Source organism: Scyliorhinus torazame, chromosome 5, assembly GCF_047496885.1.
Source record: "Scyliorhinus torazame isolate Kashiwa2021f chromosome 5, sScyTor2.1, whole genome shotgun sequence".
NCBI classification, from domain to species: Eukaryota; Metazoa; Chordata; class Chondrichthyes; order Carcharhiniformes; family Scyliorhinidae; genus Scyliorhinus; species Scyliorhinus torazame.
The window spans coordinates 188773117-188792341 of NC_092711.1; the positions used below are offsets into that span (position 1 = coordinate 188773117).

Here is a 19225-nt window from a genome sequence, read left to right on the forward strand (position 1 = left end):
CATCTGAATGTTAATGTAAGTATGTCTGGAAAACCATTCAAACATCTGTGTGACCGGAAATAGGGAAGAGCAATGCGATGGAGGGATTTAAAGAGCAGTGTTAGAATTTGAAATTGAGTTGCTGTTTAACCAGAACCCGATGTAGGTCAATGAGGAAAGGGTGATGGGTGAATGGGACTCAGTGTAGAGGACAGGGATTAAAATCGGCACACCTTTCAGAATTGTTTGATCATTTAGTGTAGGAGGTATCCAAGGAATGGGTGAGGGTTTCAGAAATATGAAATAGGTCTCAATCAAGCAATGTGATTCACCTCAAAATTGGTTCTTGGACATGGCAAAGATATGTCTTCAAAAGCTTGGCTGGTGATAAAATATTTCACCATGACTGTGAACAATCTGGGTCAGTCTCGGTCAGTGGTCATGGAGAGGGATGGAGTCGTTGTCTAAGGAACGGAGTTTGTAGTAGGGACTAAAGAGAATGGCTTTAGTCTTCCCAATAACTGCTGTACAACAATCCAGCAGCTTTCATGGTCACTTTTTCCGAGTGCCGGCCCCACAAATGACCAGATTAATTCAGCTCAATTTCACAACCTGTTTTTGTGGGTTCCCTCTCATTCGCTTTTTTTGTTTCAAATCAATTTCTCAGGGTATTATGTCGTCTTTTAAAATCTTTCCTACTTCAAGACTGTGAAAAAACAACTTTACACCTTGGTTTCGATAAAACTAACTTTGTCTTTATTGACCAAAGTCTGCATGCAGATGGCTGCAGGTTAGAGAGAGAGAGAGCTGTTAAGGTAAACCTGCTCATTCTTTCTCAAGCTCGCAAAGACATGGAGAAAACGTTCAATATTTATACAAAAGCTGTATCATTTTACAAAAACAGACCTTGTTCAAAAATGTCAATACAGTCATAACTTCTGATCAAACAGGTTGTCATGGAAAGACCCTGACTCGGCTTATTTGCAGTATTTTGTCTTTAGAGGATTTAAGACGTGGTCCTATTTTGTTTTTCACCTCTGCCCTCATGATGCCTTGACGCAGATGGACCTAGGTCATGAGGAGGTTGTGTTATTAGGACATTCCTAGATCGTGGCTTTATCAGGTTTTACTAAGGTCAGGCACTATTTTCCCTCTTCTGGCCTTGTATGATACAATTATGTGGATTCTTAGCTTTGTCTAGTTTGTCAGGGTCTGATCTTGGCACTTAGCTGACACAGCTGTCTTACACTTGGTTACATAAGTTGGCTATTTTTCCCATCATGCTATTGCTGAGTTTGTACACTTTCACATTCCCTCCTGTTGTCCCATCAGGACAACCACTCAATTTGTTCAAATAGGGATATTCAGGAGACGGGTGTAAATACATTGACACAAGCATCCAAGCAATCCTATTGCTAATAGTAATAATATGAAGGCCTTAAAGATCCAATCGAACAATCCGTGTCCCAGCCAACATAACCAACCTGGTGGGTTATAATTGTGAAATTCTTGGCCAATTTCTTGAAGTTGATCCGCCTGTCTTCTTATATGGTCAGCTAGGTTGGTAATATTTTCAGAGGCATCTGGGATATAAGTACAGCATTCCTGACCTATATTGGCACACGTTCCTCCCTGCGAGGCTAACAGATAATCCAGAGCCATTCGATTTTGTAATGCCACAGTCCGGACAGCCACCAGCTCAGCCGAGACCTCGGCTAGTGCCCGTCCGGTTGCCCTGGATTCTGCTGCTGTTATGTTCGACAGTTGTTCCAATGCCGAGGCCATAAGGATCAGTTCGTTTGCTGCCTTGCCTGTTCCGTATTGTGGAAAGGCGATCATAAAGAACTCCTCGGTTTTACTAATGGTCCTCCTGATTCGTGAGGAGTGTTGTTTAAGGGAGAGTAGGTGGTGCATGCAGGGTACGACATATCCTAGATAACAGGACCCTGTCCAATTTCTGGGAAGCCAGGAGTATGCTTTAGTGCCACATATGAAATAGGTCCCATTATAGGCCGTAAAATTCTCAGCCATTGTCATCCAGGGTACCTGGGAATTATGCGTTCATGAGCTATTTGATGTTTTATTCCACACCCTGGACCAATCAAGAACAAACATACCCTTGTTGGAGAGGTTTGGTATCGGTCCCTGCCATTCAGTTGTAAGATTACACCTACTCTGCCCCATTGATAGTCCTTCTCTTGATTTACTAAAACATAGGGATCCTTGCGCAGTGCTTGATGGGATGGTAAGGGCAGGGGGATTCGAAACATGAGGATATCCAGGTTGATACCAGGCTGAAAATCTAGTCATCCCATAGCCAGCCGATCTCCAAATTTTCATATCTCCACCGAACCCCTGTGTTCGGTTTTGACGCAGTATCCACTCAACTGTTTCTGCTAAGTGGAATGGGAGTGATTGGAGAGGTAGCCCCTACTTGGAATGGATGGGGATACGGGTACAAACCCAACAGTTACTTACATTCAATCTGTCAGCATAAATATATGACATATATAGAAAGCTATTAGCACGCAGCTCTTTGTCAGTTTGTTCGCCTACTGTCGAATGGCCATTAAGACCAATTAGTCCAAATAGTCCAAATGTGATAATGAAGATCCTCATTCTGCGTCCTCGTTGGGGCTGGAACCAATCTTCTTACAATCCGATAGGTGTACCCAACTCGAACGTCCTTCGAGTTTAACGGCAGTCGGTGTAGTCAGCAATACTTGAAAAGGGCCGCTCCAGCATTGCCCTAACTTCTCTCTGTCCCAATTCTTTATCAGCACGTAGTCTCCTGGTTTGACTACTGGATATCGAGGGATCTTTGTTCCGGCTGTTGCTGGGAGATGGGCCTGTTTTACCTGCGAGTGGAGAAACTTCAAAGAAAATGTTAATTGCTTCAAATAACTCAGCATTTTATCTCCCATAACGTGGAGGTCTATTCCCTCTAGGGGTACTTCATGGGCATCCCAGGGAGTCCTCATTGGCCGACCGTAGACTATCTCTGCAGCTGACAGTCCAGACCGTGAATGTGGAGTAACCCTCATGTGAAACAGTGCCAAAGCAATATCTTTAGCCAATTTAATCCAGTTTCTTCGGTCAATTTAGATAATTTTTCTTTTAAGGTCCCATTTGCTCTTTCTACAATTCCTGCTGCCTGTGGATGATACGCGCAGTGCAGTTGTTGTTTAATTTTGAGTGCTTCGCATAATTCAGAATTGATTCGAGCCACAAAATGTGTTCCATTGTCTGAGCTCATCATTCTGGGAATCCCAAATCAGGGAATAATTTCTGTCAATAGTAATTTTACCACCGTATGTGCAGTACAGTTGGTGGTGGGGAAGGCTTCAATCCATTTACTAAATACATCAATGATCACTAAACAATATTTATAGCATTGTACTTTAGGTAATTCAATAAAATCAAGCTGTATGCAGGCAAAAGGACCATCTGGCAAGGGGGTTGTTCTGGGAGGGCATTTAATGCCTTTACCCTTATTATTTTTCATGCAAATAAGACATCGATCCAGCCGCATTTGTGCTGCTGTATTCAGATCTGGGTGCCACCAAGTTTTCAAAAGTAGCTGTACCATTCCCTCCTTGCCAAGATGGGTACAAGAATGCAAATAATCAATAAGTATCGGCAATAACGAATCTGGAACACAAACTTGACCTACTGGGGTAAGCCAGAGGTTTTGTGTCAACGAGTGCGAACACCCCATTGACTTCCATAGTGTGCGCTCAGAATCAGAGGCGTCCCTCTGTAACCTTTGAATTTCAGCTAACTCTGGCATGCCCTTTGTTGCTAGAATAGGTAGCTGATTTAAAGCCTGTGTACCCCCTGCGGGAACAATCATAGAGGCTGATGCAGACGCTGCCTTAGCGGCTGAATCAGCACGGGCGTTTCCTAATTGCACAGGAGTGTCCCCGGAAGTGTGCGCAGCACATTTAATGATAGCCAATTGACGAGGAAGTTGAATAGCAACGAGGAGATTTTTAACCCAAAGAGCATTTAGAATGGGAGAGCCTGCAGAGGTAAGGAATCCACGTTGCTGCCAGAGGCGGCCAAAATCGTGGGTGACACCAAAAGCGTACCTAGAGTCTGTGTACACATTCGCACTTTGGTCTTTGGCCAGAACACAAGCTCTAGTAAGGGCGAATAGCTCGGCTTTCTGCTCCGAGACTGGAATCTGGAAATCAGCTGTTTCCAGAATGTCAGTGTCTGTAACAATGGCATACCCCGATTGCGGGACACCCATTTGGGAAATAGAAGAACTGCCATCAACATAAAAAGTGAGATCAGGATTATCAAGAGGGTGGTCAGTTAAATCGGGACGAGGTGCGGTAAGGAAGTGATTCCTAAGCAAACAATCATGTGGTGGATCAACAAGTACATCAGGGGGATGTTCGAGGAATGCTGCGGGATTTAAAGTGGAACAGTAATGGAAAGACAGATATGGGTTCTGTAATAGTGAGACCTCATATCAGCTCAAGCGGGCCTGTATCAGATGCTGGGTCTGCTGAGATGTAAGGAGAGCCACAACAGAGTGTGAGGTATACACATGCACGGGCTGATGAAGGATTAAATTAGAGGCTGCCTGAGCTAACACATGTACAGCAGTGAGTTGGTATGTAGCCCTCACCCATAAAACCAGAAAGTTCCACATATTCGTCTGAGAGAGGAAAACAATACTGTTTAACTAACGTCAAATTCAACGTAGAAGCAGTTGCCCCTGTATCAATGAGGAAGGGGACGGGAATACCCTCAATGTGAATTGTAGCTGTGGGTTCCTCAGAGTGGTCGCCAGAGAGAACCGGGAAATTGGAGCGGGCCAGTCAATAGGGGTGGGAGTCAGTGAAGGGAGCATACCGCCGTGGAGTGGGTGCCCTGTCTCTGCGTGATGCAAGGCAAGCCCCAGCGTAGTGACCCGTCCGTCTGCAATTAAAGCAAGTGACACTGTCTTGGGTTGGAGGTCAAGGCCGGGGAGGGCCTTGGTGACGTTCATAAGGTGGGGGGTTCCTGCGAGGGGGTCGCTGGACAAACTCCGACTTTATTTTGGGTGTAGGAGGGTCCCTTCCGAAAGCTTCTCTGTCCATTGCTCCAGTAATAAGAGATAGCACGTCGCATGTGGGATTTGGAGCTATCAGACCAATCCATATTATTAGTTTTAATACTGGTTGCTATGCGGTCAGGCACGACCTGCATAAGCAGCGCATTGAACTGGGGAGATTTCAAGCCCGCATTAAAAGTCTCATCATCGGAATAAAGAGTGTAAATTCCACAAAAGCGGTCAAAAAATTCAGGACCCTCCTCCTTAGGAGTGGGTGTACAATCAAGAATTTTGGAGATATCTACAGGTTTACGGAGAGCACGTTTAAGTGCTGGGAACATTAAAGCGAGTTGAGCCTCATCTGATGGATTGTTGGTTTTAAACGCATCCCATGTGGTCCCATGATCCCCTAATTCTCGTTTCCATTTCTCACCTAAATCTGGGGGAAGGGATGAAAAAATAAGGGAATACTGATCCCTAGGGGTAGCACCATACACAGTCGCAGTTCTCCTCAGATATTCAGTAAAGCCCTCTGGGTCCGGTTTTTGTGACGGACAGTGAGCCATGATCAAACAGAGCTCCTGAGGTTTAAAAGCCTGCCATGTCTCAATAAATTGGTCGTCGTCATCAGTCACTCGAGGGTTAACGAGACGTCGGATTGGAAAATTTGCAGGGGGAGGCGGTGGTGGAAAAGGCTCCTCCACCGGTGCTGTACTGATAGTTAATTCTTGGAAAGCCTGATTAACAGAGGTAACGGGCTGATCGAGGAAGGTGGTTGGTGCTTTTGAGCGAGTGCGTGTTGCAATGGGAGTAATAGGAGCAGGGAGATTATCGGCAGCAAGATTGTTACAAGGGGGAGGGTGAGACGGGGCTGCCGCACCGTGGAGCTGGGAAGAGGTGGCCATGGGGGCATCGTGGGATTTAATTCATCCTCCTCCTCCTCTGTATCAATCAAATAGGGAAACAACGGCATGCCAGAGGTAGTGGGAGGATCCTCCTGATTTTTAATCTGATGGGCTATTCCGACCTGCTTACCACCCGATGCAGTATTATCCCCCCTTGATTCTTAGGATCTTTCCTGTCCCATAGTTCACATTCGAATTTCAACGTTTCCCAGTCTTTGGTTCTCCGTCTTTATAATCAGCAATCCCTCTCCTACGTGCATTGTCCCTCCAACTCATTAACAAGGACAGTTTGTGTCGTCTGTCTGATTCTTTTTGCCATTTGGTAATTAATTTCTTCCATTTGGCTCCGGCATTCCGAGACCAAATGGCTGTCTCTGCCGCGGTGCAGTTTTCTAAATTCCAGGTACCACCTAGTGGCCAAATTTCAGATCCGAATTTCTTATTTAAAGCTGAAGACAAGAGGCGTAAATTACTTTCCTTATCAGGGAACATGGTGCACATAAAAAGCAAGGGAGAATTGTCCTCCGTTTTGTCCAGGCTCTGGCCCATGACTTTTAAGGAGTGGAAAAAAAATTAAAAGACAGAGAGAAGAGAAAAAAAATGGGGAAAAACTGCCTTGTAAATTTAAAAGGCAAAAATCCAAATCTGGTCCCTGACCTAGCCAAGCCTGTGTATCCCTGTCCTGGGAAAAAAAAACAAGAGCAGGGGGTCCCTGACCTTAGGCTTTGAACGACAACCGGGTCCCAGACCCTAAGAACATTACTCACAGTCAAACTTAGATTCGAACACCGTCACCTGTCAGCGTTATCCGTCAGGGACGAGGGGTCACAGCACCGATCCGAGAGAGAGAGAGAGACCAAGGTTAAAGTTTACCTTGTTGCGCCGTCCGTCTCCGCTCTCCGGGTCGCTGCTCGATCACTTGTTCGGTCCCCCACGGAAGCCACTCAGGGTATTGGTGAGGGCTCGCAGTGCCACTGTCGTCTTTTAAAATCTTTCCTACTTCAAGACTGTGAAAAAACAACTTTACACCTTGGTTTCGATAAAACTAACTTTGTCTTTATTGACCAAAGTCTGCATGCAGATGGCTACAGGTTAGAGAGAGAGAGAGCTGTTAAGGTAAACCTGCTCATTCTTTCTCAAGCTCGCAAAGACATGGAGAAAACGTTCAATATTTATACAAAAGCTGTATCATTTTACAAAAACAGACCTTGTTCAAAAATGTCAATACAGTCATAACTTCTGATCAAACATGTCATGGAAAGACCCTGACTCGGCTTATTTGCAGTATTTTGTCTTTAGAGGATTTAAGACGTGGTCCTATTTTGTTTTTCACCTCTGCCCTCATGATGCCTTGACGCAGATGGACCTAGGTCATGAGGAGATTGTGTTATTAGGACATTCCTAGATCGTGGCTTTGTTATCAGGTTTTACTAAGGTCAGGCACTATTTTCCCTCTTCTGGCCTTGTATGATACAATTATGTGGATTCTTAGCTTTGTCTAGTTTGTCAGGGTCTGATCTTGGCACTTAGCTGACACAGCTGTCTTACACTTGGTTACATAAGTTGGCTATTTTTCCCATCATGCTATTGCTGAGTTTGTACACTTTCACAATTAGAAGGGGAGGATTTGCAGTTGGGAAACTGAAACCAAACATCACATCAGGAACTGACAGAGCCAATCAATTTATTGTAACTTGAATAGTATTAGATTTTGAACATGGAAGGAAATAGCACCGTTCACAGTGGGGGGAATCTACACGTGTGTAGACGATGATTCAGTCTGACCTGACAAAACAAATTTTGTGACACTGAGGAGAAACCGTGAAAGTAGTGGAAAAGGAGTAAATTACCCATCCCAACTGGAAATTCATTGGTACAGTCACACTGGGGAGAGATCGTTCACCTGCTCCCAGTGTGGGGATGGGCTCACTCAGTCACCCAACCTTCACACCAGCGAATTCACACTCTGGAGAGATTTTCAAGCGTCAGGACTGTGGGAAGTGCTTTAAAATTTCTGGGGAGCTGATGTCGCATCAACATGTTCACACTGATGAGATGCCATTCAGGTGCTCTGAATGCTGGACTGGGTTCATGCAATCATCTCAACTCACTGAACACCAACTGGGGAAAGGCTGTCCAACAGCTCAAAGTGTGGGAAGGGATTTGATTGGTCATCCACGCTGCTGACACACCAGCAAGTTCACACTGGAGAAGCCATTCACCTGTTCTGAATGTGGGAAGGGATTTGCTCATTCTTCCCACCTGCTGACGCACCAGCGAGTTCATACCGAAAAGAGACCTTTTAAATGCCCAGACAGCGGGAAGTGCTGTAAAAACTCTGGGGCACTGATGTCCCATCAATGTGCTCACACTGTTGCTAGACGGTTCAGGTGCTCAGACTGTGGGACTGGGTTCATTCGGTCACCTGACCTCACTGAACGCCAGCGCAGTAACACCTGGGACAGGCCATTCAACTGCTCAGAGTGTGGGAAGGGATTCAGTCATCCAACCTGCTGATACACCAGAAAGTTCACACGGGAAAGGGATCTTTGACCTGCTCCAAATGTGGGAAGGGATTCATTGTCATCCCACCTGCTGACACACCAGAAAGTTCGTAAGTAACTATGTTGAATATGTTTTGCTGTTAATTGTATCCAGGATTGATTCACATTGATTATATCCACATTCATTGGAGTCTGTTTCTGCAGATTCTCATAAACTCCAGCCCAGTTATAGGTGAGCAAGATGTGGATGACTTGGAGCAGCGACTGTCTTCACTGCACACCATACATGACTTTAATGAGGGTTCAAGATTATGAACAATCACCAGGCAGGAATGTTCCCTTCCAGTCGGGGAACACTTCAGCAGCATTCAGAGAGCATTCAGCCTCTGATCTCCGGGCAAGCGTTCTCCAAGGCGGCCTTCAGGACGCGTGACAACGCAGAATCGCCGAGCAGAAACTTATAGCCAAGTTCCGCACACATGAGTACGGCCTCAAGCAGGACCTTGCATTCATATCGCATTACATTCACCCCCCACCATCTGGCCTGGGCTTGCAAAATCCTATCAACTGTCCTGGATTGAAACAGTTCACACATCTTTAACCTGTGATTATCCCTCTCTCCAGTTGCTCCATCTGGACCTGTAAAGACTTAATTACCTGCAAAGACTTGCACTCAAAGTATTGTCTTGCATCTTTAACTTTGTCTATATATATGTTTCTGGAACCCACCTCTTCATTCACCTGAGGAAGGAGCAGTGCTCCGAAAGCTAGTGATTTGAAACAAACCTGTTGTAGTTTAACCTGGTGTTGTAAGACTTCTGACTGCAATCAAAGGAAGGACAGGGAAGGCAGGATTCGAGAACCATGGATGACCGGGGAAATTGAGAATCTTGTCAAAAAGATGTACATGTGAGGTACAGGCAACTAAAAACAGATAAAGCACCTGAGGAATACATGGAAAGTAGAAAAGAGCTCAAGCAGGGAGTTAGGAGGGCAGAAAGGGGCCATGAAATGTCCTTCACAGATAGGATTAAGGAGAATCCCAAGGCATTTTATCCATATATTAGGAACAAGAAGGTAGCTAGAGAAAGCATTGGTCCCCCAAGGACAAAGGAGAGAAATTATGCATAGAACCAAAGGAAGTAGGTAAGATCCTTAATGAGTATTTTGCATCGGTATTCACAAAGCTGTGGGGCACGTGGTTGCTGGTGTCTCAGAGGGATGTGTAAACACTTTAGAACTGGTCGTTATTACGAGGAAGTGTTAGGTATGTTATAAAGCATTAAGGTCGGCAAATCCCTATGGCCAGATGGCATCTATCCTAGATTACTGAGGGAGACGAGATGAAATCGCTGGGCCTCTGACAGAAATCTTTGTATCCTCATTGGCCACAGGTGAGATCCCAGAGGATTTGAGGACAGCCAATGTTGTACCGTTATTTAAGTAGGGTTGCAAGGATAATCTGGGTAATTATAGGCCAGTGAGCTTGACGTCAGTGATAGTGAAATTGTTGGAAAAGATTCTCAGAGATAGGATCTATGCACATTTGGAAGTGAATGGTCTTATTACTTTTTCTGTGTTATAAAGCCAGGGCTCGGAGTGTATACAGGGGCGAACCCATAATCCAGCTCCTTGCCTGCTCCTGGCGACCTACTGCTCCCCGGACCTGGAATACCTGACCGTGAAGTGCCGCCCATATTATCTTTCATGTGATCCACTATCTTCACTTCAGCCATTATCACAGCGGTCTGCAACCTACCCAGGCAGAAGTGAGGAAGGCGCTGGACGAATTGCACACAGTTATAAACAACTACAAAACAGAATACCCGGAGGCCTTGTTCATCATGGCCGGAGACTTCAACAAGGCCAACCTCCAGAGTGGACTGCCAAAATTCCACATCTCCTGTCCCACCAGGGGCAACAACACTCTTGACCACTGCCACTCAAAAATCAACCTTTCCATCCCCCGACCGCACTTTGGGAAATCAAACCATAAGACGGTGCTCCTTCTCCCAGCATACAAACATAAACTCAAGCAGGAGAATCCCAAAGAAGGTCGTGCAGTGCTGGTCCAAGGAAACAGAAGAGCTCTTACGTGACTACTTAGAGAAAGTTGACTCGTCCATATTTAAAAACTCAGCGACCAACTTAAATGAGTATGCCACCACCGTCACAGACTTCATCAGCAAATGTGTGGATGACTGCGTGCCAAAGAAAGCAGTACTTACATTCTCCAACCGGAAACCATGGCTCAATCACGAGATTGACTCCCTACTGATGTTGAATCCCAAATTTCTTTATCCGTCAGTCTGGCCTCAATAAAAGTCGAGATGGATTCGCAGGTATAACATTAGTTATTTTATTCAGCTTGCAAGCTTGATTCATTTCACAGAAACATAAGAGACATCCAGTCTCCTACATCCCAGAAAGCGAATGAATAAAGAGACAAAGGGATCTCTGCAAATCAATTCAAATGGTATCAAGTTTCACATACTCGACGCCCATATCCCTCCTGACCTGTTTGATCTATTCTGATTGGCTCACTTCCAATCCCTTTCTCCGGCCCCTATCAATTCAGCATCACTCTCATAGACACACCTCTTCCTGCTTTTTCCATGCGGTCTAAAATCCTTTGTCTCTACTTGCCAGAATCAAAGTGGCTTATTTCTACATTACATTAACTAATATCTCTAAAGTAACTATTTTATATCACATTCGTCACTGAAGGGCAGATCTGTGGCATTCAAGTCAGACGACCCTGACTTATACAAGAAATCCAGGTACGCCCTCCGCAAAGCCATCCGAGATGCCAAGAGAGAATATCAACCCAAGCTAGAGTCACAGACTCTCGGTGGTTGTGGCAAGGACTAAACAACATAATGGGCTACAAAGCGAAGCCAAGCAGTATCTCCGGCAGCAGCACACCCCTCCCCGATGAACTCAATGCATTCTGTGCTCGGTTCGAGCAGGTAACCAACAATCCGCTGCCGAGTGCCCCAACAGCCCATAACTCACCCATACCCACCATCACAGCTTCCAAAGTCAGATCAGCCTTCCTGAAATTGAACCCTCGGAAGGCGATGGGCCCGGACGGGATCCCTGGTCGTGCACTCAGAGCCTGCGCGGACCAGCTGGCAGAGGCGCTCGCGGACATCTTTAACCTGTCCCGACTCCACTCCGAGGTCCCCACCTGCTACAAGAAGACCACCATCATACCAGTGCCAAAGAAGAACCAGGCAACGTGCCTCAATGACTACTGTCCGGTGGCCCTCACTTCAGTCGTAATGAAGTGCTTCGAGAGGTTGATCATGAAGCGCATCACCTCCATACTCCCAGAACGCCTTGATCCACTGCAATTCGCATACCATCGCAACGGTCCACAGCAGCCGCCATTTCCTTGGCCCTACACTCATCCCTAGAGCATCTCTACAACAAGAACTCCATAATCAGACTCTTATTTATTGACTACAGCTCCGCCTTCAACACCATAATCCCAGCCAAGCTCCTATCAAAGCTCCAAAACCTAGGACTTGGCTCCCCATTCTGCAACTGGATCCTCGATTTTCTGACCAACAGACCACAATCAGTAAGAATGAACAACAACACCTCCTCCACAATAGTCCTCAATACCAGGGCCCCTCAAGGCTGCGTACTTAGCCCCCTGCTCTACTCCCTGTACACACACGACTGCGTGGCAAAATTTGGTTCCAACTCCATCTACAAGCTTACTGACTATACAACCATAGTGGGCCGGATCGCAAATAACGACAAGTCAGAATACAGGAGAGAAACAAAGAACCTAGTGTAGTGGTGCAGCGACAACAATCTCTCCCTCAATGCCAGCAAAACTAAAGAGCTGGTCATTGACTTCAGGAAGCAAAGTACTGTACACACCCCTGTCAGCATCAATGGGGCCGAGGTGGAGATGGTTAGCAGTTTCAAATTCCTAGGGATGCACATCTCCCAAAACCTGTCCTGGTCCACCCACATCGACGCTACCACCAAGAAAGCACAACAGTGCCTATACTTCCTCAGGAAACTAAGGAAATTCGGCATGTCCCACATTAACCCTTACCAACTTTTTCCGATGCACTGTAGAAAGCATCCTATCTGGCTGCATCACAGCCTGGTATGGCAACTGCTCGGCCCAGGACCGCAAGCCCTGGGTCACTGCTCTTGTGGAGTTTGCATTTTCCCCGTGCTTGCATGGGCTTCGTCCCCACAACTCAAAGATGTGCAGGATTGGTCACGCTAAATTGTCCCTTAATTGGAAAAAATGAATTGGGTACTCTAAATTTATTTTTTTTGAAACTGCCCCATGACAAAATAAACCAACTTCTTTCACTGTTTCATCAAATAATTACAAAATGGGATTTAGGTACAGATTAAAGTTCCCTCCCTGGATACAAACATATAAATTAGCAGTAGGAGTCGGCCGCTCAAACCTGTTTTGCCATCCAATAAGATCATGGCTGATTGGACTGTAACTTCAACATCACATTCCTACCAACGCCTGATGGAAAGTATCAGGCCGTGTTCCTGCAAAGCTGAGTTCAGTGGCCTTGATTGACAGTATCACGCAGAACATAAGAAATAGGATAAATACAATCACAGAAGTAGTAGGCCATTCTGTCCCTCGAGCTAGCTCCTCCAATTGATAAGATCATGGCTGATTTGATGTGGCCATAACTCCACTTCCCTGTCTGTACCCCCATAACCCTAAATTCAATCCAATGTGACTCGGGTAGACTCTCCCTTATTATCCACCTGACTCAGTCTGCAGTCTCTGACCCACACCGACACCTCACAATGCCCGGCTGATTGACGGCAACTCTGGAACTATAGGAGAGAGGGGGTGGGACTCGAGGACCGAACGGGAGCTGCTGGCCCTCCAACCAATCGGAGTCAATCAGGGGCGGGGCTGGGAGTGGACCATCGCAGTGTAAGTAATGGCGCTTTTTTCTCGGATGTTCGCAGTGAGTAAGGGCGCTTTTTTCTTGGATGTGCGATTGCTGAGGGAGAGAAATGGCGGTGAGGAGGGAGGTATGGGTGGAGAAGCCACGTAAACATGTGTAAGGTGCAAGCGCCGATAATTAACTCCCTGGTCCCCCGTTTGCCCCGAGCCTAAATTGTTAAATTTAGGATTGTTAACAATTGCTAAATTGTTAACTCAGGAACTGACCCGAGTAAACGGCCGCCATGTTTCCAGCGCATGGTTTTTAGAACATACAGTGCAGAAGGAGGCCATTCGGCCCATCGAGTCTGCACTGACCCACTTAAATCCTCATTTCCACCCTGTCCCAATAACCCCTCCTAACCTTTTGTCGTCACTAAGGGCAATTTATCATGGCCAATCCACCTAACCTGCACATCTTTGGACTGGGAGGAAATCGGAGCACCCGGAGGAAACCCACGCAGACACTGGGAGGAACATGCAGACTCCGCACAGTCAGTGACCCAGCGGGGAATCGAACCTGGTACCCTGGCACTGTGCTACCGTGCTGCCCACTTCTGCTATTGTGGTCCTTCTCGGTGGAGGTTGAGGATTTTGGATCTTCTCTCATAGCTCTGGTTGCATTTTGAAATACGAAATATATCTTCATCTCCCCCTTCCTGTCTGAGTTCTCTCTCTTTGTCATTGATCCTGTGAAGCCCAGAGTCTTGATTAGACCCACTTTGTGTGGCTGGTTCCCTTGAGGTGTTCTGCAGTCCTAGCTCCTTTTCACCGAGTTACAGGATGAGATGTATCTCTTGATTAACTTTCTTCAACTTGGACTCAAGAACATGTAATTGGGTCCAGTAAATCCAACTAACCATCAGCAAAAGGAAGAAAACCAGTCAAGAGCCTTCTGACAAATTTCAATAATAGCTTGATTGTATTTTTCCTGATTATTACAAATGTCCAGGTTAACCTCAGTAAATATTCCTCCACCATCAGGGGACGAGGTTTTGGATTCACTGAGTGTTTGATACTGAAGACTAGCTGCGAAAATTTAAGATCCAAGAACATAATATTAAAAATAATTTATCATAATCAGGAAGCTTGTGATCTGGTGGTTATACAAAGATTAGAAATTACAAAGCTAAATAAATGCAGGAGATCAAAAATAACTCGTTCTCCTTTTTAAAAGAATTAAAATTTTAAACTTTACTTGTTACAGATATAAGAATTCTAAGGGTAAGTAAACATATCCATCAAATATTAAAGTAATGTTTCCTTAATCTCCGAGTATGTGAGGTTGGCTAAATTCAGATTAGCCTTGAAGTCAGTCTCTGAGAATTGAATGAATCTCCTCGGGTAATTCTAATGTATTTTGGAGTTGTATCGTTAATGTTAACGTAGAAGATAACCTTTATTATTGTCACAAGTAGGCTTACATTAACACTGCAATGAAGTTACTGTGAAAAGCCCCTAGTCGTTTCATTCTGGCACCTGTTCAGGTACACAGAGGGAGAATTCAGAATGTCCAAATTACCTACCAGCACATCTTTGTGGGAGGAAGGAGCACCCGGAGGAAACCCACGCAAACACAGGGAGAATGTGCAGATTCCGCACAGACAATGACCCAAGCCGGGAATCGAAACTGGGATCGTGGGGCTGTGAAGCAACAGTGCTATTTGATCATTGATAGACCATCCTTAATTCGTATCCAATATTTGGTGAAATGACCACCTATTATAATGAGGGTGCTTGTTCCATTTCCAGGAAATGTTATTTTGAATTCATTCCTGAAAACTGCACGTCCCGTAACAGTCCTGTTGTCGATGTTGCTTAGTTAAGGTATTGTGTCCAGTAAGATGATAAAACGTGGGGCAGGATACTTTGTCTTCTTTGTGTTTTTACTTATCAGAGCTAGTATTGTAATGCGCCTGTTCATAACATAGACAGAACAATATTTTAGGTGTGTATTTCTTCGTAAATTCACCTTAATTGTGAAGGGAGTTAGCGTTGTTGCAAGCAAGTTTTGACTATGTTAAAATATGTTTTATTGAGTGTTTACCCGGAGTTACATTCACCCTGATATTCCACTCTTAATTCCACATTATTTTGTTTTTATTCCTTCACACCTTCCCCTGTAGGACATGAATGAACCAGTTTGTTTTTTATGACAATTGCGCAGCTTGCAAGGTCACCTTTTTCCAGTGCCTGCGCCACAAATTACCAGATTCATTCAGCTCAAAATCACAACCTATCTTTGTGTTTTGTGGGTTCTCTGTCACTCCCTTTTTTCTGTTTTAATTCAGCTTCACAGTGTATTAGAAGGTGAGGATTTGACATCAAGAAACTGAAACAAAACTTCACATCAGGATCTGACAGAGTCGCCGCACAATTTATCATGATCTGCATTTCATCGGATTTTGAACATGGAAGAAAAAAGCACCGTTCACAGTGGGGAGAAACTGTTCACGTGTCCTGTGTGTGAACAAGGCTTCTGTCAATCATCAGGCCTGTCAAAACACAAATGCAGTCACATTGGGGAGAAGCTGTGGAACTGTGGGGCCAGTAAGAAGGAATTTAATTACCAAAGTAGGCTGGAAACGCATCAACTCAGTCACAATGGACAAAGGCCATTCATCTGTTCTCAGTGTGGGAAGGGATTCATTCATTCATCTCACCTGCTGACACACCACCGAGTTCACACCAACGAGAGACCTTTTAAATGTCCAGACTGTGGAAAGTTCTTTAAAAGTTCCAGAGAGCTCATGTCCCATCAACGTATTCACACTGACGAGAGACCGTTCAGGTGCTCTCACTGCAGGACTGGATTCAGGCGATCATCTCAACTGACCCGACACCAGCGAATTCACACTGGGGAGAGACCTTTCACCTGCTCCGAGTGTGGGAAAGGATTCACTCAATCAACTCACTTGCTGAGACACCAGCGCGTTCACAGTGATGAAAAACCATTCAGCTGCTCTCACTGTGGGACTGGATTCAAGACATTATCTGACCTCACTCTACACCAGCGAGTTCACACTGGGGAGAGGCCATTCACGTGCTCCGAGTGTGGGAAGGGATTTACTCAGTCATCCACCCTGTTGAGACACCAGCGAGCACACACTGTGGAGAGACCTTTTAAATGTCCAGACTGCGGGAAGTGCTTTAAAAGTTCCTGGGAGCTGACGTCCCATCAACGTGTTCACACTGACGAGAGACCGTTCAGGTGCTCTCACTGTGGGACTGGTTTCAAGCAATCATTTAATCTCATTGTGCACGAGCGCAGTCACACTGGGGAGAGACCATTCACCTGCTCAGACTGTGGGAAAGGATTCACTCAGTCAGCCCACCTCCTGAGACATCAGCGTGTACACACTGGTGAGAGACCATTTCACTGCCCAGACTGTGGGAAGTATTTTAAAAGTTCTGGGGAACTGATGTCCCATCAACGTGTTCACACTGAACTGAAACTGTTTAGGTGCTCTCACTGTGGGACTGAGTTCAGACAATCTTCCAATCTCACTGTGCATGAGCGAACTCACACTGGGGAGAGGCCGTTCACCTGCTCAGAGTGTGGGAAGGGATTCATTACCTCATCCCACCTGCTGAGACATCAAAGTGTTCACAAGTAACTGCAGTGATTGTACTTTGTGTTAGTCACATCCAGGACTGAAACACGTTCATGTGTTAATAGTGATAATAAACTCAACCTCAGTTATAAATATTAATATTCTGGATAACAGTCAAATAAACCACATAGTGTTGAATGTTAAATATCTCCATCTCAAAAGGCTCTCCATTTCCCATTAGTTGTCCATCCTGACATCAACCAGGTGGAGCTTCTTTGTCACTAAGATTGAGACAGTCCGATCAGTTGCCTCTGCTGCTCCCCTCTATTCCACTAGTCCAATGTTTTTCGAACTTTTTTTCCGGAGAACCATATTTACCAAATGGCCAAACTTCAGGACCCACACCGGCCGACCTTCGTAGCCCACCATTTTTTTCTCTTACCTGGTTTGCTGCTGACAAGATGGAGGAATCGCAATCGCGCCCAAAGCAGGTGACGTCGACGTTCGGGGGGCGTGACTTGCTCTCTGCCTCCCTTCAGGCAGGAACATTACATTAAATTTAAAAAAGAATCTTCTGCGTCTCCGATTGCGCCAATTTGCGTGCAGCAGCCAGCTTTTACCAATGCCGGCTGCAAGTGGCCTTCAAAATGACAGCCGTGACCATATTAAAAAATGCGGGCGCACTGCGCATGCGTGCCTGCTCATCGGTGGACCTTTACCATTTTGTGTATTTTTTAACTGATGAAATGCATCACCTCATATTGTTCAGTGTTAAATTTTAGCTGATATCTTCCTGCCTTACTAAATCTCTAAAGTATCTTGAGTAAAAAACTGGCAAGTCATGCTACAGTTTATGGAACCTTGGAATATTGCACACAATTCTGGTCGCCACACTACCAGAAGGATGTGGAGGCTTTGGAGAGAGTGCAGAGGAGGTTTACCAGGATGTTGGTTTGGTCAGTGTTAGCTATGAGGAGATGCCGAATAGACTCAGACTGTTTTCATTAGAAAGATTGAGGTTGAGGGGTGACCTGATACAGGTCTACAAGATTATGAGGGGCATGGATAGAATGGATGGGCAGGCACTCTTTCCCAGGATGGAAGTGGCATAGGTTTAAGGTCCATGTGGCTAGGTTTAGAGGAGATGTGTGTGGCAGGTTTTTTACGCAGAGGATGGTGAGTGCCTGGAACGTGTTGCCACGGGTGTTTGTGGAAGCAGATACATTAATGGTGATCAAGAGGCATCTTGACAAACACATGGATAGGATGGGTATAGAAGGATGTGGCACTGAAAGGGGCAACACAGGTGGAGAAGGTAGTCAAGAAGGCATCTGGCATGCTTGCCTTCATTGGCCACGGCATTGAGTATAAGAATTGGCAAGTCATGTTGCAGCTGTATAGAACCTTAGTTAGGCCACACTTGGAGTATAGTGTTCAATTCTGGTCGCCACACTACCAGAAGGATGTAGAGGCTTTAGAGAGGGTGCAGAAGAGATTTACCAGGATGTTGCCTGGTATGGAGGGCATTAGCTATGAGGAGAGGTTGAATAAATCATAGATTATCATAGAATTTACAGTGCAGAAGGAGGCCATTCAGCCCATCGAGTCTGCACCGGCTCTTGAAAAGAGCACCCTACCCAAGGTCAACACCGCCACCCTATCCCCATAACCCAGTAACCCCACCCAACACTAAGGGCAATTTTGGACACTAAGGGCAATTTATCATGCCAATCCACCTAACCGGCACACCTTTGGACTGTTGGAGGAAACCGGAGCACCCGGAGGAAACCCACGCACACACTGGGAGGATGTGCAGACTCCGCACAGACAGTGACCCAAGCCAGAATCGAACCTGGGACCCTGGAGCTGTGAAGCAATTGTGCTATCCACAAGGCTACCGTGCTGCCCCCCGAGCAACTCGGTTTGTTCTCACTGGAACGAAGGAGGTTGAGGGGCAACCTGATAGAAGTCTACAAAATTATGAGGGGCATAGACAGGGTGGATAGTCAGAGGCTTTTCCCCAGGGTAGAGGGGTCAATTACTAGGGGCATAGGTTTAAGGTGTGAGGGGCAAGGTTTAGAGTAGATGTACGAGGCAAGTTTTTTACACAGAGAATAGTGGGTGCCTGGAACTCGCTGCTGGAGGAGGTGGTGGAAGCAGGGACAATAGTGACGTTTAAGGGGCATCTTGACAAATACATGAATTGGATGGGAATAGAGAGATACAGACCCCGGAAGTGTAGAAGATTTTAGTTCAGACAGGCAGCATGGTCGCCGCAGACT

The 19225-nt window shown here is 45.7% G+C and overlaps 1 protein-coding gene and 1 long non-coding RNA gene across 5 annotated transcripts; one reads left to right on the forward strand and one right to left on the reverse strand.

The window, feature by feature from the left end:
* Positions 1–712: 712 nt before the first annotated feature.
* On the reverse strand, positions 713–10653 carry LOC140420829 (uncharacterized). Its single transcript, XR_011946602.1, has 2 exons — positions 6805–10653; positions 713–2852 (listed from the first exon to the last, which is right to left on the reverse strand). It is a non-coding gene; the product is annotated as an uncharacterized lncRNA (long non-coding RNA).
* Positions 10654–13353: 2700 nt separating this feature from the next.
* Positions 13354–17661, forward strand: LOC140420830 (uncharacterized). Of its 4 annotated transcripts, none has more exons than XM_072504896.1 (2): positions 13354–13377; positions 15681–17661. In XM_072504896.1, exon 2 carries the CDS (start codon positions 15801–15803, stop codon positions 17004–17006), a length of 1206 nt encoding a protein of 401 aa, XP_072360997.1. In that variant the 5' UTR covers positions 13354–13377; positions 15681–15800; the 3' UTR covers positions 17007–17661. The 4 variants fall into 4 exon arrangements, with proteins under 4 accessions (XP_072360997.1, XP_072360999.1, XP_072360998.1 ...); XM_072504898.1 differs by lacking the exon at positions 13354–13377 and adding an exon at positions 13393–13411; XM_072504897.1 differs by lacking the exon at positions 13354–13377 and adding an exon at positions 13412–13466.
* Positions 17662–19225: the final 1564 nt, after the last annotated feature.

Coding starts and splice junctions, on each gene's coding strand:
- LOC140420830 (XM_072504896.1), top strand. CDS start 15,801: ATGGAAGAAAAAAGCACCGTTCACAGTGGGGAGAAACTGTTCACGTGT.